The 24140-nt window shown below is 44.3% G+C and overlaps 1 protein-coding gene across 1 annotated transcript in view; it reads left to right on the top strand.

Annotated features, from left to right (window-relative positions):
* The first annotated feature begins 1447 nt into the window (after window positions 1-1447).
* Window positions 1448-24140, top strand: part of SVOP (SV2 related protein) — a 54535-nt gene continuing 31842 nt past the window's right edge. The window contains exon 1 of the mRNA XM_073672482.1: window positions 1448-1685. Coding sequence (XP_073528583.1) covers window positions 1651-1685 — 35 coding nt within the window. The 5' untranslated portion in view covers window positions 1448-1650. The remainder of the gene's footprint in view (window positions 1686-24140) is intronic.

Below are 24140 nucleotides of genomic sequence, written 5' to 3'. Positions count from 1 at the left end.
CCCTTTTAGAACAGGGGAGCACGCACACACACTAGATTCGCTGCTGGGAAACCTGTGTGGCGCGTAGGCGACGGGAGCACATTATGTCACTGCCATGCGCCCCCAGTCACATGCACGTCGATGTCAGCTGCTGACCTCTGATTGGCCAGCAGTGTGTATTACAGTGCAAGGACCCTTGCGCCGCAATACATTACACCTAATTGTGCGTCCATGGATGCACATCCAGTTGAAGTTTACGCTGGTGTCGGCGGGCTCCTCGCCTGCACAGGCCTGGTCACAACCTCTGCAACCGTGATCATTATGCCACTGCTCGTGGTGGTCTGCTATCTTGGCGCATTAGCACCAGGTCTAGCAAACAGCTGTGATGAGGTCTCCAGATGGTGACTTTTGTGAGTAGCCCCACACACAGGGGCAGATCTAAATGTGCATACACTTGGTGCTTGAAGTTGGATGCAATGGTGTGGTGAGTGTTCTTGATATAAAAATACTGAATGAGGGTAAAGTGGGAACCCTGGGTGTAAGCATACTGCCCATAAATTAGGCGGCACAAGGTCTCGGTCTGATTTTGTGAGAACTTTGACTGTCTTTACATCAGTGTTTGGGAGTCACTACTGTGGGAGGGATTGGGGGGAGGCAGCAGCCACTGCTTGTGGCTCGTGACCATCTCTCAGAGCTGAAAGTGGCTCTCAAGGTAAGAAAGGTTGGGGACCACTAATATAGGCATAAACTTGGGGTATATTTAATATCCACAGTTAGCACCTACCAGTTTTACAATTCCAGGTCTGCATTAGAATAATATGATAAATGTTATAGGAACCTGTCATGTCTGGCAACGCTATGAACCTGCAGTTATAGGGTTAATCTGCAGATTAATAGCATTATAAAGGTGCAGCACTTGGGAGAAGACAGCCATCGGCTCCTGAGACAGATAAAGTTCATTTTCTCCCAGGTGCTGTATTTTCAGTACTGCGGCCTGGCACCTTCATGACACTATTAACCAGCAGATTAACCCTATATCTGCAGGGTAATAGTGTTATCGGCCCTGACAGGTTCCCTTTAAGCGGTCTTCTCTGGATTCATGTCTTACCTGTCTTGCTACTGGTCATCTACTCACCTGTACTTTAGGAAGAATATAATATAGAAAAAGTATACAAATCACTTATTTCAAGACAAGGCAGACTATTTTATGAATGCATCTCATAAAAAGAAGGTTTGACGTTCAAATTAGGTTTTAGCGTGTCTGATATAAGCAGATAACAATGCTAAAGCATTTTTTTTTTTTCAGGAAAAATATTTACAGATAGATGCAAATGCGAAATCTGTATTCTTCAAACCCAGTCCCAGACTTGCTGAGTTTTATCAATCAGCTATTATTACCGGCCAGGGATCTATGGGAGGCCAATAGGAAATAGCCATGCAGTAAGCAAGCTGGGAAATAGAGGCAGAGCCAATGGGGGGCTATGTTACATGTGAGAGGAGAGGAGGGCCTGTGTGGCTAGCATTCCTGGCAAGGAACCATTCCTGAAGTGTGACACATCTGTTTGTGCTCACAACACACAGGAGCTGTCCAGCAGGCAGACCTCCTGAACCCAGCACAATGTGAGAGGCCATGAGAGCAGAAGGTGCATCTGGACCACACACAGCACAGAGATGGAGGATGACCTGTTCCAGCTAAGACATCTTCCGTGAGTAGCTCAAAGATCATCCTCATCTTCATTATCTCTTCGCAAAGAGAATTCTCTTCTGCATCCAGGGAGCCGGATGAGGCCCCTTATGTGATGGGAATTCATTGCAGATTAGCAGTCAAATAGACTAAGGCGATGGTTTCTTTATTGTAAGAATGGGTTAATGACTAAAGCAAGAGCAGGGCTAGATTTAGAGATGGAAAAGGGCTGTCTATGAGAAGCTCCATCGTCTTCTTTATAATTAACAATGCAAGGAATTATAAGGGGGGTCGGTTAACCATTTCCCTTTTGAGAGGGACACTGTGCAGGCAGTAGGCACACAAGATGTTAATGCATGGTCATATAAAGTAAAACCTTTGGTGAAATTCTTAATAAAATTGTCAAAAAAAATTACAAACAATATATTTATATATATTCTAGCACACCTGTGCTATTTATTTATTATGCTTTGCTTATATAGCACCATTATGTTACGCAGCACTTTACATATGTTATAAATACTGTCCCCATTGGGGCTCACAATCTACATCTCCTATCAGTATGTCTTTGGAGTGTGGGAGGAAACTGGAGAACCCCCATGAAAACATACAAACTCCTTGCAGATGTTGTCCTTAGTGGGATCTGAACCCAGGACCCCAGTGCTGCAAGGCTGCAGTGCTAACCACTGAGCCACTGTGCTGCCCTAAACCACTGTGCTAAACCTTATTTACAAGGCTGATTACATGATGTAATTAATTATCTATCATCTAGTGTTTAGAGAGATGAGAAAGAAATGTCCAGAATTACAAAGACAATACCCAGTAATGCTGGAAAAAACACACAATATATAAAGGTTGTAAGAGCTGTGTCTTAACATGAGTGTGTGCAATAAAATTGTCTTGCCTCATTTCAAGTTGCAATATTATATGCACTGTACTACTATATACTTATGCATTTTGTTTGAAGTTTTGTTTGTTTAAGAAATAGTAACACTGTAGGAGCTACATAGAGTATGTTATTTTAAAATGTAACTTTTATTTTTTATTTCAGAAATCAATAGTACACATGAAAATAAGCCACTTTGTAATATATCTTATCAAAGAAATTTGCTTCTTTCTCCTGGATTGATCTTTCACTCTGAATTTAAAGGTTAATATCTGTATTCAGTGAAGACAGATTTTCCTGTTACTGAGATAAGAGATGGCAGTTAGTGCTTTTAAAATTCTTTGAAAAGGGGAAGAGCTAGAAGAAGACACAGACATTCTGTGTACCAACTATTATCTCCTGTCTCAGTAATGGGAAAACTTGTGTTCACTGAAGACGAGACTTTTGAGAATGAATGGTCGAGGTGAAAAAAGCTGATTTCTCAAGTTTCTTATTTTCATGTGTACTATTGATTTATGAGAAAAAAAATGACAGTCACTCTTTAAGTTTTATTTCACATTCCTTGTAGAAAGAGAATTAATGTAATGACTGAAATAGAGGACATCCCAGTGTCTGCGGTACGCTCCCATTTCAAGAGAGAATAGCTTAACATTTTGAATACTGAGTTCAATTGCAGATAACGTAATATAACTGATGCACCAAGTACATACAGCGAAGGAAATAATTATTTGATCCTTTTTTTTGTAAGTTTGCCCACTGACAAAGACATGAACACTCTATAATTTTAAGGGTAGGTTAATTTTAACATTGAGAGATAGAATATCCCCCCAAAAATCAAGAAAATCACATTGTATAAATTAGATAAATTTATTTGCATTTTGCAGGGAGAAATAAGTATTTGATTCCTCTGGCAAACAACACTTAATATTTGGTGGAAAAACCCTGGTTGGCAAGCACAGCAGTCAGATGTTGTTTGTAGCTGATGATGAGAGTTGCGCACATATCAGGAGGAATTTTGGTCCACTCGTCTTTGTAGATCATCTCTAAATCATTAAGATTTTGAGGCTGTCGCTTGGCAACTTAGAGCTGCAACTCCCTCCATAAGTTTTCTATGGGATTAAGGTCTGGAGACTGACTAGGCCACTCCATGACCTTACTGTGCTTCTTTTTGAGCCACTCCTTTATTGCCTTGGCTGTATGTTTTGGGTCATTGTCTTGCTGGAAGACCCAGCCACCACCCATCTTCTTACTGAGGGAAGGAGGTTGTTGGCCAAAATCTCGTGATATTTGACCCCATCCATCTTCCCTTCAGTACGGTGCAGTGGTCATCTCCCCTTTGCACAAAAGCACTCCCAAAGTATAATGTTCTCCCCACCATGCTTCACAGTTTGGACGATGTTCTTAGGGTTGTACTCCAAACACGGCGAGTTGAGTTAATGCCAAAGAGCTCAATTTTTGTCTCATCTGACCACAGGACCTTCTCCCAATAACTCACAGAATCATCCAAGTGTTCATTAGCAAGCTTCAGATGGGCCTGCACATGTGCCTTCTTGAGCAGGGGGATCTTGCGGGCACTGCAGGATTGTAAACCTTTAAGGCGTAATGTGTTACCAATGGTTTTCTTGAGGACTGTGGTCCCAGCTGCCTTGAGATAAATAACAAGTTCCCCCGTGTAGTTTTAGGCTGATCTCTCACCTTCCTCATGATCAAGGATACCCCACGAGGTGAGATTTTGCATGGTGCCCCAGATCGATGTCGATTGACAGTCATTTTGTATTTCTTCCATTTTCTTACTATTGCACCAACAGCTGTCTCCTTCTCACCCAGCGTCTTACTTATGGTTTTGTAGCCCATTCCAGCTTTGTGCAGGTCTATGATCTTGTCCCTGACATCCTTAGAAAGCTCTTTGGTCTTGCCCATGTTGTAGAGGTTAGAGTCTGACTGACTGAGTCTGTGGACAGGAGTCTTTTATACAGGTGACTATGTAAGACAGCTGTCTTTAATGCAGGTAATGAGTTGATTAGGAGCGTCTAACTGGTCTGTAGAAGCCAGAACTCATAATGGTTTGTAGGGGATCAAATACTTATTTCTCACTGCAAAATGCAAATACATTTATCTAATTAATACAATGTGATTTTATTGATTTTTTTTGGGATATCTATCTCTCAATGTTAAAATTAACCTACCCATAAAATTATAGACTGTTCATGTCTTTGTCAGTTGCAAAACTTACAAATACAGCAAGGGATCAAATAATTATTTCTTTGACTGTATATTATACATATATGCACCTATATTATAACTGTAACTTCCCTTTTATTTCTTGAGTATTTTACCACAATTAGCATTTATTACTATAATTAATGCGTACATTGAGGAGGAATGGGTGGCTATCCTAGTAATTTTAGAAGGGGGGAGGGATGAGGGGTTACAGCTTAGTGTCCCAGCAATCAGACATTTCTTACCTATTGTATAGGTGGTTGATAAATATCCATTGTGACCCAACCTATTTAACAAAAAAAGAACACAGCAGCACTCTGTAAGGGCCGAGATATATGCAAACTCTAAATAAATGAGATCTAAACTGCATTGTTGCTAAATAAAATGTACTTATAAAAAATGAAGGTTCTTAGCACATAAATTGGCCAATTCATGTATGGTTGATGGGCATACATGAATTGGACAATTTATTCGCTAAGAACCATCATTTTTTGTAAGTACATTTTATTTAGCGACAATGCAGTTTAGATCTCATTTATTCAGAGTTTGCATATATCTCGGCCCTTACAGAGTGCTGCTGTGTTCTTCTTTGGATGTTATGCAGGTATTGCAGCTTGCACCTGTTCACACTATATGGAGGTGCTGATCATGTTTTTTGCCAAACTATTTAACGTTTAGTCCCAAGCTTTTTATATATAGATGCATTGTGTTCATTACTGTCTATAAGAAAAAAATAAATAAATACATTTTTCTTTTACAAAAATGAAACAAAACACATGGCTATACTAGTCTAGACTGGCAAAATAGAAGGTTATGATATTTTGAGATTTGTCGCATGTTGACCTATTTCTACATTAACCCCTTTACAGCCCATGACGTATTAATACGCGTCAGTGCCCTGGGCTTTAAGAGCCTGACCCATATTAGTACGTCATCGCGATCGCGCGCGCACACAGGCTGTGCGGGCGCGATCGCCGCCGGGTGTCAGCTGATTGTCACAGCTGACACCCGGTACTATGTGCAGGGAGCAGTCCCGCACCGCTCCCAGCACATTAACCCCCGCAATGCTGCGATCAAAGTCGATCGCAGCATTGCGGTGGCAAGGGGAGGTGAACGGTATACTCACCTCCTCTTCCGGCCTCCAGCGCTGTCTGCTGCGGCTTCCCGGGTGTTGCCATGATGACCCGATGTCGTCATGACAACATCCGGGTCACCAGACAGCAGTAAGATTGTTTGGACATGCGCAGTGCATCTCCAAACTATCTTTTCCCTCTCCAGCGCTGACTGCCTGCATGGCACAGGGATGGTGCTGCATTCCTGTGCCATGCAGGCGATCAGAATAAAAAAAGTGAAAGTCTCATAGTGGGACAAAGTAAAAAAGTAAAAAAAAACTCCCAGAAAGTGAAAAAAAAAAAAATTGTAAAAATATAAAAAAAAAATTAAAAAAATAATCCACTAAAAATAAAAATATAATGTACCCATCAATAAATATTATTAAGAAAAAAAAAAACAATAAAAGTACACATATTTGGTATCGCCGTGTCCGTAACGACCTGGCCTATAAAATGGTTCCACTAGTTAACCCCTTCAATGAACACTGTAAAAAAAAACAATGCAAAAAACAATGCTTTATCATCATACCGCCCAAAAAAAATGGAATAACACGCGATCAAAAAGACGAATATAAATAAAAATGGTATCGCTGAAAACGTCATCTCGTCCCGCAAAGAACAAGCCACCATACAGCTCCATCATCCGAAAAATCAAAAAGTTACACCTCTCAGAATAAAGCGATGCAAAAAAATAATTTTTTCTATAAAATAGCTTTTATTGTGTAAAAGCGCCAAAACATAAAAAAACGATATAAATGTGGTACCGCTGTAAACGTACTGACCCGAAGAATAAAGCTACCTTATCAATTTTAGCACACCCGGAGCAGAATAAAAAAATGTAAAAAAAACACAATTCCTGAATTGTTGGTTTTTGTTTATTCTGCCTCCCAAAAGCTGGAATAGAAAGCGATCAAAAAATGTCACATGCCTAAAAATGGCTCCAATAAAAACGTCAACTCATCCCGCAAAAAAGAAGCCGTCACATGACTCTGTCGACCAAAATATGGTGATGCAAAAACTAGATTTTACAAAATATGTGTCTTTTAGTGTGTGACAGCTTTCAATCATAAAAACCCGATATGATTCTGGTATCGCTGTAATCGCACCGACCCGAAGAATAAAGTAATCTCATCACTTATACCGCACGAGGAACGGCGTAAAAAATAAACGGTAGGGCTGGGGTTGGGGTTGTGCTAATGTTAGGGTTGGGTTTGTTTTTTTTTCAAAAAGTAAAAAAAAAAAAAAGATGACGATATGGCAACTAGTGTTGAACGCAAGTGCTCGCTACTTGAGCTTGCATCGGGTGCTCGGGTATGCACTGAGTATCGCGGGTGCTCGAGTCTCCGCCCCATTTGCTTCACGGCCAAAAAAACCTTGTGGGGATTGCCTGCCATGCACGAGCGATCCCCGCATGGTTTTTTTGGGGTGTCTAATAACCGTGAAACATGCGGGCGGGGACTCGAGCATTTCACTTGAGCACCCGTGATACATGGTGCATACCTGAGTACCCGATGCAAACTCAAGTAGCGAGCACTTGCGCTCAAGAGTAATGACAACTTATTCAATATGATGACCTAATGTTATCAAATTCTGTGTCGTACCTCTGGGTTCAAAATGTTCACTATACCCCTTAATAAAATCCTTGAGGGGTATAGTTTCCAAAATGGGGTCACTTGTGGGGGAGCTCCACTGTTTAGGCACATCAGGGGCTCTCCAAACGCGACATGGTGTCCGCTAACAAATTGAATGGAAAATCGGCTCAAATTGTTAGCGGACACCATGTTGCGTTTGGAGAGCCCCTGTGTGCCTAAACATTGGAGCTCCCCCACAAGTGACCCCATTTTGGAAACTAGACCACCCAAGGCACCTATCTAGATGCATAGTGAGCACTTGGAACCCCCAGGTGCTTCACAAATTGATTCGTAAAAATGAAAAAGTGTTTTTTTTTCCACTTTTTCATTTTTACGAATCAATTTGTGAAGCACCTGGGGGTTCCAAGTGCTCACTATGCATCTAGATAGGTGCCTTGGGGGGTCTAGTTTCCAAAATGGGGTCACTTGTGGGGGAGCTCCAATGTTTAGGCACACAGGGGCTCTCCAAACGCAACATGGTGTCCGCTAACAATTTGAGCCGATTTTCCATTCAATTTGTTAGCGGACACCATGTTGCGTTTGGAGAGCCCCTGTGTGCCTAAACATTGGAGCTCCCCCACAAGTGACCCCATTTTGGAAACTAGCTTCCCCAAGGCACCTATCTAGATGCATAGTGAGCACTTGGAACCCTCAGGTGCTTCACAAATTGATTCGCAAAAATGAAAAAGTGAAAAAAAAAAAACTTTTTCATTTTTACAAATCAATTTGTGAAGCACCTACGGGTTCCAAGTTCTCACTATGCATCTAGATAGGTGCCTTGGGGGGTCTAGTTTCCAAAATGGGGTCACTTGTGGGGGGTTTCCACTGTTTAGGCACATCAGGGGCTCTCCAAACGCAACATGGCGTCCACTAATTATTCAAGCAAATTTTACAATCAAAAAGTCAAATGGCGCTCCTTCCCTTCCGAGCCCTGCCGTGCGCTCAAACAGTGGTTTTTCCCCACATATGGGGTATCTGCGTGCCCAGGGGTAATTGCACAACAAATTTTGGGGTCCATTTTTTCTTGTTACCCCTACGAAAATAAAAAAAATTGGGTCTAAAGTAACATTTTTGTGAAAAAAGTTAAATGTTCATTTTTTTCTTCCACATTCCAAAAATTCCTGTGAAGCACCTGAAGGGTTAATAACGTTCTTGAATGTGGTTTTGAGCACCTTGAGGGGTGCAGTTTTTAGAATGGTGTCACTTTTGGGTATTTTCTGTCATAAAGACCTCTCAAAGTGACTTCAAATGTGATGTGGTCCCTAAAAAAATGGTTTTGTAAATTTTATTGGAAAAATGAGAAATCGCTGGTCAACTTTTAACCCTTATAGCTCCCCAATACAAAAAAATTTTGGTTCCAAAATTGTGCTGATGTAAAGTAGACATGTGGGAAATGTTATTTATTAACTCTTTTGTGTGACATATCTCTCTGATTTAAGGGCATAAAAATTAAAATTTTGAAAATTGCAAAATGTTCAAAATTTTCGCCAAATTTCCGTTTTTTTCACAAATAAACGCAAGTGATATCGAAGAAATTTTGCCACAGTCATGAAGTACAATATGTCACGAAAAAACTATCTCAGAATCAGGGGGATCCGTTGAAGCGTTCCAGAGTAATTACCTCATAAAGTGACAGTGGTCAGAATTGTAAAAATTGGCCTGGTCATTAACGTGCAAACCACCCTCGGGGGTAAGGGGTTAAAGAACATTACAACAGTCTAATTACCTTAATAAAACATATTTCACAACTCGCACTTTCCTCAAAAATAAGTGAAGAGCAAGAATTGGATGAAGTGCGAATAATATGTCCACCCGCTCACAACATATTGTACAATAGATGATAACCAACTGTAGAAATTCTTTCATATTAACAATCTTCTTCATCTTTCAATCCTCCAGAAGCGCCTATATTAATATTGCTTTGGCAAGACTCAAGCCATTTCTATAAATTACTTCCTCCTTCCAAGGTTTTCTGCTAATTGGTCCAGTTTGAGCATACTGGCATAGCTAAGCTTTGCTGTTGTTTTTGCCTGTTTTTGTCTGATAGATGCAATACCTTTAAATACTGAGGACATATAAACATGTAAAATGCCAAGCACATGTAAGAGCAATGCACCGTACTGTAATAAGCAATTTTACTACTTATTCTTTATTTGGTTTAGATTCTTAGTTTCTGTAATTTTTTTATTATTCTTAAAGGTAATAGAGACCTATGACAAGAAAAACATAGTTTTGAGATTTGTAAGTGGTAAACTTAAAAAAGCTGCATTAAGTTTCAGGCTGCAAATTCCATATCAGAAGCAGCAGCAGTCAGCAATATAAAGCAGTTACACAAACTCTACAGCTGCAAAAGGGAAAGAATTTTTAATGAAGATCATTTAGAAAGTTAGTTAGTTTTGCATAGCCCTTAATGGCTTGTGTGTACATCTGAAGAGACCTGTCGACCAACTAAAACAGTGCAGGAGGAAGCTGACCGGGACAGGACTGGACTAGTTTAGTCTATTCCTATAGTCCCGGCCGGATCTACAAACAATGTTTTTTTCTGAAATGCTGGAGTGTTTCAGAGAAGAGCATGCCTTTGCTGCCATCGTGCAGCCAGGCTCTGATGCATGCTGCCTGTGGTTTGGGCAGTATGAATCACCTGACAGATTCCCTGTAAAAAAAAAAAAAAAATGCAAAAGTGTCAATAAAAGAGATGATCAAATTTTTGAAATTCGTATTTTCCAGGTTTGGTCAGTTTTTCCCCAAAATTCGATTTGCAGCAAATTTATTAATCACAGGTACTCTGACTTCCCCGAAATGATGTGTATATCTGTCTGAAGTCTCCTAGGACTGTAATTCCTTTCAATCTCTTCAATGCACATACGGCCTTAGTGATGTCAGTGACCTCATCATAGAAACAGATGGTAACCGGTAGTAACCAACAGCCCCTGTAATAATGCAGTGCACTGACATACTTTTCATAGGTTTTTTAATGTCTATACATGTGTATAGGCAGAGAGTTGTCAGTCACTGTCAGCGGACGAGGAGAAGCCACCGGGGACCCGCCTGTACGACTAGTACACAGTGCGGCTCAGTCCCTGGCTGCTGTTAATAGTATGTTTTTCTCTGAAACACTGCAGCTTTTCAGGATCTAACATACCTGGCTGTGATCTTACAGCCAGTGCCTGATACATGCTGAGCACGGTTTGGACTGCATATATCACTTGTCAGGTTCCCTTTAAATAATAACCAAAAATTATCACACTTAGTTATTTGTGATCAGGCAGACTGATCTATGCAGAACAAGCACTCAAACTGCCGGTGTTGCTGTCAGAGGTAACATCATCCTGCTGTGACTGACATAAGTGATGTACTATATACTGTATTCTACTTCCTTCACACCGATATGTGTGCCTGAGGAAAAGGAGGCCAATTGTTGCCTGAGTCGGGTAGTGCTACTGCCCGGGCAGTGGATGTGACGCGCCCCCTGGGCCAGTGCTGTAGTGCGGCGCACGTGTGCGCGGGGGAATACCCGGAGCCGGATCCGATGGGGGTAGTAGTCTCCGAGTGGCGGGGACCCGGTCCGTGCCCAGGGTGGTCAAACTAAGTGTGTGGCAGTCTTTGTAGATGTTGTTTAAGTGTCGACTACGCCACCCGTTGATTTGCGGTCGCAAGGCCGCCGCTGCAGAACAGTCCGCTGAGGCCGGTGGTATGTGTGCAGCAATGGTGGTATAACCCCCAACGGGAGAGGTATGGCCTCAGGGCAGCTGGTGCGGGTGAAGGGAGTGATAGAAAGGGCGTCCCGGTACCTTTAGTGCTGGTAGTGCGATGGAACACAGAGACTGATTGCAGTTTTCAATGCTTTACTCACAGATGTTATCAGTGTCAGTCCTGCAGGTGATGACGACCCGAGCCGTGCTGCGTTCACCAGGTACGGGGCTCGACCAACCCCCAGGCAGTTCCAGAGTGTGACCTTGAACTCCTTTCTCCGTTCCTTTCTCTGGCCGTCCCCACTAGGGACCCACCCATGTCCAGCTTCCTCGGGCCTTCTGGTGGCGAAACCTATCTCCGGTTTCCCTGACCCTATGTGGCATGCCTTCGTGGTGAGTGTAGTGAGTGGTCGCGCCAAGACGTGGCCACGACCTCCGGTTCCTGGCTGAGGATAAGTGGCCTCCACCAGTTCGGGATCCGGTACCCTGATCTGCCAACCCTTCACCCGCTGACTCCTAGCGTGTTCGGGTTCCCTCTTCCTTCATGTCTCTGGGCCTTTCTCCAGGTTCCATTCCTTCCTTGTTCCTTGTTCCTTTCCTCTTGTCTTTCTCTCTCTTGCTCCCTTCAGGAGCAGCACCCAGACAGGGGTGCTGCTCCCTGTCACTACTCTTCTCCTCTTCTTCTGTCTGACTGAACTGAACTCCTAAGATGGTGCCCACCTTTTATACTCCCTCTGACACCCGAGCCCAGGTGACTAGCCACCAATGGGCTCCTTCCTATGCCCAGAGTCCCTCCCCTCTCTGCTCCTGCACCACTGGGATATTCCTCCCCCCCTCCCACTCCAGCCAGGGACAGACGCTGTCGTACCTGCACATCTATCTGGTGGGAGTACCGTTGATCTGTCCCCCGGAAATGGGATGTATGTGGTGCATGCAGCTAACTGAGTTCTAGTCCACACTCCATCCTTACCTGGGAGTGGAATACCACACCTCTGGTTCGAGGTGCAATACCCCTGTAGCAGCAGAGCCCTCGGGGTGCTACATTCCCCCCTGGTAAACCACAGCACGTCCTCGGGCTGAAATAGAGTAAAAACAATTTTTAAAGTGTACGTACACATAAAACACATCAACTTTCATCCATCCCTTTATGGGAGGTTTTCTCAACAGCTGGCTAATGCCACCGGAACTCTTTTACAAAAACACTACGTAAAACTTTGGCATCATATCAAATTTCACATTAAGGCATTCTCAAATAAAACATTCTTGAATTCTCGGGTTCTTGGGATCTTGGGATCTGGCCGCTCTCAGTCTTCGGCCAGGTAGAGGGAAGGGATGACCGCTCTCAGTCCTCGGTCAGGTTAGGGATTAGGGCAAAAATAGGCAACAGTTCTCTTTCTGTCCCAACGGGGACCACACTCTTAGTGGAAACAGTCCCACAACAGTCCTTATACCCGGTCGGGTAACTATTTACATCTCCTCTTTTACCGTTTACGATTAACGGTGTGCTCCACACGCTCCTTTCTCTTCCTCAGGTTCAGACCCGTCCGGGCCCTCTTTCTCCTCCTCCTCCTGGTACGATTGCTCCTCTTCTTCCTTGACCCGGTGGACATGAAGGGCGTACCACCCCTTCACTCCCTTATGCCTGGTATAGGTGACGGTATCTCCAGGCACCAGGTCCCGTCCACTGTGCCCCTCCGGTAGGTGGGACTCTACGTCGCTCCTGTTTACAAACACCTGGCTTATGGTCTTCGGGTCTTGGATGATGCCCCAGCCACATGCCATGTGAAACTTAACAACAGTCCCGGTGACTCGGGGACCGTGAGCTGTACGGGGGGGTCCTGGCGGGTCCTTGTCTTCTGCTCCACGTTTTTAATGTGGAGCCACTCCTCCTTCACTTTCCTCTCTCTCCGCTCCCGCTCAAACGTTGCCAGTTGTTGGCGGCAGGTCTCATAGCGCCGGGCGGTGCCCGCTCGGGTCTCCTGAGTGAACCCCATCAGGTCTTCTCCAGTGGGGTCCCCCTCGAATTGGGCGTCCTCCAGCGGGGTGAAGAGAGGTCCACGGGCTCCGGAGCTGGGATTAGCGGTTCATCTGGGGCCCTTGCTCCTACGGGATGACTCTTCCTGGAGCGGGGGTTGGTGTACTCAGGCGGCCAGACGAATGGTGTCCCATCCAGGCAGGTGTGCTGCTCATACAGGTCTTTCCCCAATGATGGCACGACTGGGGGCCCCGGCTGGGGTGCAGCGCCCGCGGGCACTCGGCCTTTTAACCAGGCCGGTGACTTTCTGATCGTGCCCGGTGTTGGGGAGCACGGTTCAGGGCGAGGCTCCGCTGCAGAGCTTGCTGCTGGAGGGCTGACTACTGGTGGTGGAGGTACGGTGGGCGGTGCGGCACCCAGAGCTTCGGGTCCCGCGGCGGGAGGTAGGGGCAGGTCCGCGGCCTCAGGGCCCGGAGTAACGGCGTTCCCCTTACTTGTCGTTGCGGCCTCCCCCGCGGCGTCGTCCCCGGCCTCCGGTCCGCTTCTGCTGCCTCTCGGGATCGACGCGGTGCTGGATGGTGGCTGCACCTCCGGTTGGCAGGTCAGCGTGCGCCGGGTCAACTCCTCCTTCCACCCGGCGAGCACGTCTCGTTGCGCCCAGATCATCCTCCTGTTCAGCTCTTCCAGCGCGGCCTGCGCGTACTCCGGTTCTTCCTTCTGGAGCACCGCTAGCAGCTCTGCAATCTGGTATGGCGGCTGTGGCGGTGAAGCTCTCCTCCGTATCCGACATCCCCCTCCCCCCTAGTGGACCGTGGCCTACCTGGCGATGATCCTCTTCCGTAGGCCGCGGCTCCGCAGTGGATCATCAGGGTTGAGGACCTTCCGTCGCGCTCCTGTGACGTCGGCGTCACTGGGCTCCTTCCAGGACCTTACGCAACGTCCGGACGTGAGGCGGGGCTTCAGTTCTCGCGGGCTTTCGGAGTCCACACCCCTCTTCTTCCCGCGCGGCGTCCTCAAGATGGCGCCCAGTGGCGGGAAAACTCCACGGATGGCGGGAAGAAGGCAGAAGATGGCGTCGGATGGCGGGAATTGGCTCCGGATGGCGGGAAACTTCACCACAGCTAAGTAAAAAGTCTCTTTTACAGGCACGCAGTACCCGGTGGTTACGGGCACGAGATCCTGCCGACTACGCCAAAGTTGACGCGCCCCCTGGGCCAGTGCTGTAGTGCGGCGCACGTGTGCGCGGGGGAATACCCGGAGCCGGATCCGATGGGGGTAGTAGTCTCCGAGTGGCGGGGACCCGGTCCGTGCCCAGGGTGGTCAAACTAAGTGTGTGGCAGTCTTTGTAGATGTTGTTTAAGTGTCGACTACGCCACCCGTTGATTTGCGGTCGCAAGGCCGCCGCTGCAGAACAGTCCGCTGAGGCCGGTGGTATGTGTGCAGCAATGGTGGTATAACCCCCAACGGGAGAGGTATGGCCTCAGGGCAGCTGGTGCGGGTGAAGGGAGTGATAGAAAGGGCGTCCCGGTACCTTTAGTGCTGGTAGTGCGATGGAACACAGAGACTGATTGCAGTTTTCAATGCTTTACTCACAGATGTTATCAGTGTCAGTCCTGCAGGTGATGACGACCCGAGCCGTGCTGCGTTCACCAGGTACGGGGCTCGACCAACCCCCAGGCAGTTCCAGAGTGTGACCTTGAACTCCTTTCTCCGTTCCTTTCTCTGGCCGTCCCCACTAGGGACCCACCCATGTCCAGCTTCCTCGGGCCTTCTGGTGGCGAAACCTATCTCCGGTTTCCCTGACCCTATGTGGCATGCCTTCGTGGTGAGTGTAGTGAGTGGTCGCGCCAAGACGTGGCCACGACCTCCGGTTCCTGGCTGAGGATAAGTGGCCTCCACCATTTCGGGATCCGGTACCCTGATCTGCCAACCCTTCACCCGCTGACTCCTAGCGTGTTCGGGTTCCCTCTTCCTTCATGTCTCTGGGCCTTTCTCCAGGTTTCATTCCTTCCTTGTTCCTTGTTCCTTTCCTCTTGTCTTTCTCTCTCTTGCTCCCTTCAGGAGCAGCACCCAGACAGGGGTGCTGCTCCCTGTCACTACTCTTCTCCTCTTCTTCTGTCTGACTGAACTGAACTCCTAAGATGGTGCCCACCTTTTATACTCCCTCTGACACCCAAGCCCAGGTGACTAGCCACCAATGGGCTCCTTCCTATGCCCAGAGTCCCTCCCCTCTCTGCTCCTGCACCACTGGGATATTCCTCCCCCCCTCCCACTCCAGCCAGGGACAGACGCTGTCGTACCTGCACATCTATCTGGTGGGAGTACCGTTGATCTGTCCCCCGGAAATGGGATGTATGTGGTGCATGCAGCTAACTGAGTTCTAGTCCACACTCCATCCTTACCCGGGAGTGGAATACCACACCTCTGGTTCGAGGTGCAATACCCCTGTAGCAGCCGAGCCCTCGGGGTGCTACAGATGCCTGAGGTGGTGGTGCTTTTGCTGCAGCTAATTGTTTCCACACTCTTAGCTGTGGTATGTAGATCCATTAATATCCTTCTTCTTTCTTTAAAACAACATGTCAATTTGGCCAAATATAACATGGATATTTATGGGAAGTCAAGGAAATACGGCAGCTTAATGTGTATTATCATCTTAAATGGAACTTATAAAGTCCCTCAAGCCTACAAGACTGCCTTCATTATTATTTAGAGAGCTATTCCTTCATCCCAATACAACTTTTATTGTCATTCTCGGGATTTGAAAATTTACCTGAATAGGTTAGTTGAGTGGTTGGTCTCTCTTTTCCCCTATAGCAGTCTAGCCTCTGATTGTCAAATCTCCACCAGGACTTGCTCCTGTGACGTCTTCTTCTGTTGCCAGACGCCACTGTGCTCATTCTGTGGGCGGCGCTGGTGATAGAAGAGACGTTGGAACCAGAAGCTCAGGATGTCGCAGGCTCTGTCCAGCCATTTTGATTTTGGCGGCTGGGACCTGCAGTGCTGTTTGGCAGTAAGGGTGTGTGTGCTGTCCAGTTGGAGTTATCGGCTCCCTGCTCCAGACAATTGCGAGCACTACACCCTACTTAAGCTTTCAGCTAACTGCTGGAAGCTACCAGATATAGTCTTGTGTTTATCTGGTTCAGTCCTGTCTATTTAGCTCCTTGTTGTTATCATTGTTTTTTGTTTCGACCTCGGCTTGTGTTTCTTACTATTCTTATGGGTTCTGATTTTGTACATTTCCTGCCTACTTGGTCCTGACCACTCCTGCCAGCCTGCACCACCGAACAGCCGCTTATTTTGTAGCCCCCAGCCCAGGGGTCCCTGTTTAAGTCCAGAGACCCATACAGGGTTTAAAGGGGGAGGGCCAGGGCAACCCCTGGGATCTGGTAAGCAGAGTGGCTTACGCTGAGCCTATCCATGGTAGCCATTTTAGATCTGCCAGGCGACCGCTGACAAAAAATCGTTACACTGATGCTGCTATTATACCCCCTTCAGCCTAATTGACTTCTTGCCAATATCCATGCCATTGCTTCATTGTGCAAGACAATTGCATTATGACATTGTGTATATCCAAGCAGGAAAGATGTCTCACTCATGTACGAGATTTTGTACAGTGAAGAGATGATGTGGATAGTAGGAAGATGTCAATCACATCCAGAAGGTGAGGGGTGTGATAACAGCATCAGATGTCGAAATGCTTTTAGGGGAAAATAGACACTTCTCTGGATTAGTCAGGTTAATTTGCATTTGCTGAGGATGGCAATATTTTTTTAAAGCATATATGAAGTAATCTCTGGGTTATTAGGGATGTCAGTGGGATGAAGAATGAGAGTTATATATTGTAAAGAGGTAGTTTAGAATGCTTGTGGGACCTGAAAGTAATGATGTGTGTATGATTCCGACGTCCAAAGGCAATATTTATAACATTGTGAGTTATGTTTTTACTGTCCACGCTAAACTAAATGGTTCATAAAGAAAGTCTCATGGTTGTTTGCTAACGCAGAGTCCTATATAAAGCCAACAAGTAGACATGGTGAAAACCTTCCATGAATAAAAAATGAGGGCACGTTTAGTGGCTATACTCACAATTTGAAATACAGCACTTGTGCTATCAAATACAGGCAGAACATTTCAGCTTTCAGTCCGACCCCGGTTTTGGCTTCTTCTGGAGCTTGGCTAATGTGTGTCATTGCATGATTTCAACACCTTACTTCTAGCTCACTTGTTTTTTATTGACACATACATGATATCTATAGCTTTTCATATTTACAGGTTTATGAGATACAGGTATACAGCCATGGCCGAAAGTGTTGGCACCCTTGAAATTGTTCCAGAAAATTAAATATTTAATCCAGAAAATTATTGCAATTACACATGTTTTGTTATACAAATGTTTATTTCCTTTTTCTGTATTGGAACAACACAAAAGAAACAGAGAAAAAGAGCAAATTAGACATAATTTCACATAAAACCCCAAAAATGGGGCAGACAAAATTGTTGCCACCCTCAACTTAATATTTAGTTTCACACACTTTGGAATAAATAACTAATCAATCACTTCCTATAACCATCAACAAGCTTCTTACACCTCTCAACTGGAATTTTGGACCACTCTGCTTTTGAAAACTGCCCCAGGTCTCTCATATTTGAAGGGTGCCTTCTCCCAACAGCAATTTTAAGATCTCTCCACAGGTGTTCAATGAGATTTAGATCTGGACTCATTGCTGGCCACTTCAGAACTCTCCAACGCTTTCTTTCCATCCATTTCTGGGTGCTTAGTGAAGTATGTTTGGGGTCATCGTCCTGCCTGAAGACCCATAACCTAGGACGCAAACTCAGCTTTCTGACACTGGGCACTGCATTGCAACCCAAAATCCTTTGGTAATCTTCACATTTCATGATGCCTTGCACACAGTCAAGGCACCTAGTACCAGAGGCAGCAAAACGACCCCAAAACATCTTTGAACCTCCACCATATTTGACTGTAGATACTGTGTTCTTTTCTTTGTAGACCTCATACTGTTTTCAGTAAACAGAATGATGTGCATTACCAAAAAACTCTATCTTGTTCTCACCTGTCCACGAGACGCTTGCCTATAAGGAGTTTGGCTTAATTTCTTACATTTTGGCAAACTGCAGTCTAGCGTTTTTATGTCTCTGCGTCAGCATTGGGGTCTTCCTTGGTCTCTTGTCATCGCGTTTCATTTTATTCAAATGTCGACGGATAGTTCGCGCTGATACTGATGCACCCTGCGCCTGCTAGACAGCTTGAATTTCTTTGGAACTTGATTGGGGCTGCTTATCCACCATCTGGACTATCCTGCGTTGCAAACTTTCATCAATTTTTCTCTGCCGCCCATGTCCAGGGAGATTAGCAACAGTGCAATGGGTTTTAAACTTCCTGATTATGTTGCGCACTGTGGACAAAGGAACATCAAGATCTCTGGAGATGGACTTGTAACCTTGAGATTGTTGATATTGTTCAACAATTTTGGTTATCAGTTCCTGAGACAGTTCTCCTTTCCTCTTTCTGTTCTTCATGCTTAGTGTGGCACACACAGACACACAATATAAATATTGAGTCAACTTCTCCCCTTTTTATCTGGTTTCAGATGTGATTTTCGTATTGCCCACACCTGTTTCTTGCCACAGATGAGTTTGAACGAGCATCATATTCTTGAAAAAGTTGTTTACCCACAATTTTGGCAAAGTGCCAACAATTTTTGTCCTGCCCATTTTTAGGATTTTGGATAAAATTATGTCCAATTTGTCTTTTTTTCCTCTGTTTTTTTTGTGTTGTTCCCATACACAAAAAGTAAATAAACATGTATATATAACAAAACATGTCTAATTGCAATAATTCCCTGGGAGAAATACTTCATTTTCTGGAACAATTTCAAGGGTGCCAACACTTTTGGGTCAGGTGAGGATGGGGCCATGTCCTTATTCTTTTATCTTTAAGGCCTTTACTGGATAGCCAAGTAGCATAGTACTTCGATGCATGTGATGGACCATTGTTCTGCATAATAATTATGGTTTCAATGAAAGATGCAGACTTTTTCCAGTACGCCACCTCCACCTTTCTGGCATCTAAGTTGAACTGATCTGTGACCGTTATTGATCAAGACATATTTCCATCGATCTGGACTTTCAAGAGTCACACTCATCTCATCAGTTCATAAAACTTTTGAAAAATAAGTCTTCAGATATTTTTTTGCCCAGTCATGCATAGGGGTTAAGTTCCAAACTTGAGTATAACCCTTAAAGAAACTCGAGTCTGTGCAGAAACACTCGTGTGCAAACACCCAAAGCTCTTCTCACTTCTCTCCTTAGTCAAAATGTATATGGAGTTTCTGTTGACAATCTTATGTGAGGCCTTTGGGACAGGTAGACCTCTTCATCTTTCTTAAATATGGTGAATGGTGAGAAGCATAGTAAAAATGTGGGAGGGTTCTTTTGGGACTAACACAAGAAAAGACTACGGAATAATAAACAAAATAAGGGATTAAATAAATGGATAAGAACAGGTAGCAAACTCCCTGTATGTTTTAGCATGAAGAGAGGTAAAAATATGTGATGTTCATGATATCATGATTGGCAATTGTGTATGTGGAAAAGGCCTTGAAGATTCAATAAATTACATTTGCAATTTATCTGATCACTCTTCATAACAATCTAGAATTAATTGCCACTATAAAAACTGAAGCGGCAAACTTTGTGAAAAATAAAATTTGTGTCAGTCTCCACTCTTTTGGCCTTGACGGTATACCACCTTTGTCCTTTTGCTGTTTTAAAGGGTTGTGGGTGAAAAAACATGGAAGAGCATGTTTTACCTAGAAGTGGCACTTTTGTTCACCTATATGTAACTGCATGTTGTTGCATCCACATCCGAGGCTGTTTCAAACACTCACTGAGTAAGCTTCGTATTGCTTTCCATGCGAAAACTCGTTTACAGTGGCTTGTAAAAGTTTGTGCACCCCTGGTCAAAATTACTGTTATTATGAACAGTTAAGCAAGTTGAAGATGAAAAGATCTCTAAAAGGGCTAAAGTTAAAGATGACACATTTCCTTTGTATTTTAAGCAAAAAATATATAGTAATTTTTTATATTTTAAAAAGTACAAAAAAGAAAATGGGCTGATGCACAAGTTTGGGCAACCTGCATGGTTAGTACTTTGTAGCACCCCCTTTTGCAAGTATCGCAGCTTAAAAAAGCTTTTTGCAGTCAGCCAAGATTCTTTCAATTCTTGTTTGAGGTACTTTCATCCATTCTTCCTTGGAAAATTATTCCAGTTCTGTGAGATTTCTGGGTCGTCCTCCTGTGAGGACTATTGTAAAACCTTCAGCTTTCGCCTTTTGAGGTAGTCTAATGTGGATTTTGACGTGTGTTTAGGAATCATTATCCATTTGTAGAAAGCCATCCTCTTTTCAACTTCAGCTTTTTTACAGATAGTGTTATGTTTGCATCAAGAATTTGTTGAAATTTCACTGAATCCATTCTTCCCTCTAAACGTGAGTTGTTCCACATGCCACTGGCTGCAACACAACCCCAAAGCATGATTGATCCACCCATCATGCTTAATGGTTGGTGAGTTGTTCCTTTCCTGAAATTCTGTGCCCTTTTTCCTACACACATACCTTTGATCATTGTGGCCAAAGAGTTCTATTTTAACCTCATTAGTCCACAGGACTTGTTTCCAAAATACATCATGCTTGTTTAGATGTTCTTTTGCATACTTCTGAAGCTGAATTTTATGGTGAGGACGCAGGAGAGGTTTTCTTCTGATGACTCTTCCATGAAGGCCATATTTGTGCAGGTGTCTCTGAACAGTAGAACAATGTACTACAACTCCAGAGTGTGCTAAATATTTCTGAAGGTCTTTTGCAGTCAAGCGGGGGGTTCTGATTTGCCTCTCTAGCAATCCTACAAGCAGCTCTCACTGAAATTTTGCTTGGTCTTCCAGACCTTATCTTGACCTCCACTGTTCCTATTAATTGCCATTTCTTAATTACATTTCAAACAAGTTTAGAGGAGGCTGTTGTTTTTTTTTATAAATCTGGGAAATTTGCATCACCTGGCCTTTCCTAACGATGATAGTGAACAAGCCATAACCCTAACAGGCTAATTAAGGTCTGAAACCTTGGTGAAAGTTATCTGAGCACACAAATCTCCAAGGGAGCCTAAACTTTTGCATCTGCCCATTTTCCTTTTGGTTCTTTTTAAAATGTAAAATATGACTATATATATATATTTTTTTATTTTTATTTTTATTTTTTTCCGCCTAAAATACAAAGTAAATGTGTCATCTTTAACTTTAGCCCTTGTAAAGATGATTTCGTCTTCAGCTTGCTTAGCTGTTCACAATAACAGTAATTTTGACCAGGGCTGCCCAAACTTTTACATGCCACTGTATAATGTACATGTTTTCCCATGAGTTTTTTTCAGTTTGGGAAAAGAAGCAATATGAACATTTTTGTAGTATTTTGTATTAAACAATGCTTCAAATATGACTGATGAATCAACTGAAGCAGAAAGAGTGACTTTTTTTTTTTTTTTACCTCCTTTTTCTTTTTTTTACGTGGATGTTTCAGCCAGAAACATTTAGGTCAGAAAACTTTGTTTGAACATGCCCTAATCTGTGTATTGACTTCAATGGAGAAAACATGACTATAGTACATGGTGCTATTTTTGTCCATGAGTCAATTCTTGAAGTGTTTCTGTTTGGAAAAATATGCTTGAAGCAGACAAGAAAAATGCCTCATGAAACGCACTAAAACTGCATAAATAAAATCACATCTAAAAATGCTTTTGGTGCAGTTTTTGGATGTGTGAATGTACTCTGAGATGCCAAAGTTAAGATGCAACTACATCCTGTGTACCCTCTGTAGATATGTCATTGCCTACCCCAAAGAAAGTGTAGCGCCCCGAGTCGCTACAGAGGTATTGCACCTCTGCCAGAGGTGTGATATTCCACTCCCAGGTAAGGATGGAGTATGGACCAGGGCTCAGGTAGCTGCATACAGCACACTCACCCCATTTCCGGGGGACAGCTCAACGGTGCTCCCATTAGACAGAAATGCAGGCACGACAGACCATGTCCCTGTATGGAGTGGGGAGGGGGGAGGAAAACCCAGTGATGTAGGAGCAGAAGGGGACGGTTCCTGAGCGTAGGTAGGAGCTCATTGGTTGCTGGTCACCTGGGCTCATGTTCTAGAGGGAAGTATAAAAGGTGGGGGCCATCTTAGGACAGTAGTCAGTTCAGTGAGAGGAGAAGACAGGGAGTGGAGGCTCTGTTGGAGCTCCGCTCAGAAGTGGGCCTAGAGAAGAGGCCGAGGAAGGAGGAGAAGAAGGAACAGGGGGCGAAGGAACAGGAGAAGAAGGAACAGGGGGCGAAGGAACAGGAGAAGAAGAAACAGAAGGGCTCAGGAACAAGAAGGTGGAAGGGACCCTAAGAACCCATGAGAATACCGGGTGAAGGGTCAGGCAGATTTAGGGCACCGGATCCCAAGTTGGTGGAGGAGAAACTACCCTCAGCCAAAGACCGGAGGTCGCGATCATTTATTGGTGCGACACCTCATCAAACCTGCTAGGAAGGCACCATATAGGACAGCGGGGAACGGGGCCCACGTTTACCCGCGCAGATCCGCGGTAGCTGGACAAAAGTGGGTCACTGGTGAGGCAGGCCAGAGAAAGGATAGAAGGGGGTCCTGTGCCATACTTCTGAACTGCCTGAGGGTTGACCGAGCCCCACACCTGGTGGACTCAGCACGGCTCAGGCGGTCACTACCTGTACAGAAGTGACCCGGAGCATATGAACTGTGAGTAAAAGACATTGGATTGCAGTACGTTGTCTGTGTACTTTTTCGCTCCTCCAGCACTAACGGTACTGGGACTCTCTTCACCATCACCCCCACCATTCACTGCACTGCCCTGGGGTTACACTCTTCCCGTGGGGAGTTACACTATCTCAGCTGCATATACCATCAGCCCCAGCGGTCTGCCTTGCAGCGGCGGTTCATAACAGCCGCAATCCACGGGTGGCGTAGTCGGACATCACTCAGAACTGATAAAGGACTACCACTGGTCTGACCACCCTGAGCCACGGACTGGGTTGCCACTACTACCCCCATCGTCTCCCTATTGCCCGGCTCCGAGTGCCCCCCTGCCCAGGGGGCGAGTCAAAAGCGTTTGTAATTATATTTCTATTCCTTTTCCCCGTGTTTCAATCTTTTGTTTGCTGCAGATTTTTCCTATCTACAAATGAAACAAAGCAGGCATGAAGTTCTCTGACTGCTGAACAAGTACCATGCCATAAGTAGAATATTTCTGCAATGCTTGTAAAGAATGTCCTGAACATATCGGTTCATGGCCTTCACCATTTCACAAGCAGATCAACTATTATGCGCGAACACATAAAGGCTGCTTAGATATTTTCCAGTTCTGTGTGAATAGCCTTTCATCAACTATAGAAAAATGTAAGAATTGCTTCTAAGTTTGAATGAACCATGTCCTCATTTATTGTTTATGCCTTCTTGAAAGTTAATAATGATATTAATAATGAACCCTTTTTAGTTCAGTTCGTTCATTTGTAAGTACAATAGATTACAAATGCCATTAGAGGGATTTATAGAAATTAGTGTTGGTTTAATTACAAGTAGTGGAATTATCAATCGCAAGTGAAAAAGTTCATTTATCAAAGAGTTTTTTTTAAAAAGAAGTGAAATCAAACTGGGAAGTTCTTTACTTTTCCTTTGCACTGGTTCTCATTTCTTCTTTCATTACTGCTGTGCATTCTGTTCTGAGTTGTATCTGCGTCTTGTGTGTGGCATAAATCTGGATATATGTGTGCCATTTATGCAAGTATTTTTAGTAGTCCTCCTAAGAACCAGATTTACAGTTTCTAAAATCTTTTTTATTTCAATTTCTAACTATTAATGAGATATTTCACTGCTAGTGGATGT

The sequence above is a fragment of the Phyllobates terribilis genome, unplaced genomic scaffold (assembly GCF_046119375.1).
Source record: "Phyllobates terribilis strain yellow unplaced genomic scaffold, ASM4611937v1 Scaffold_1__5_contigs__length_1240528914, whole genome shotgun sequence".
In the NCBI taxonomy this organism is placed as follows: Eukaryota; Metazoa; Chordata; class Amphibia; order Anura; family Dendrobatidae; genus Phyllobates; species Phyllobates terribilis.
This window is presented reverse-complemented; position numbering and strand designations above follow the sequence as displayed.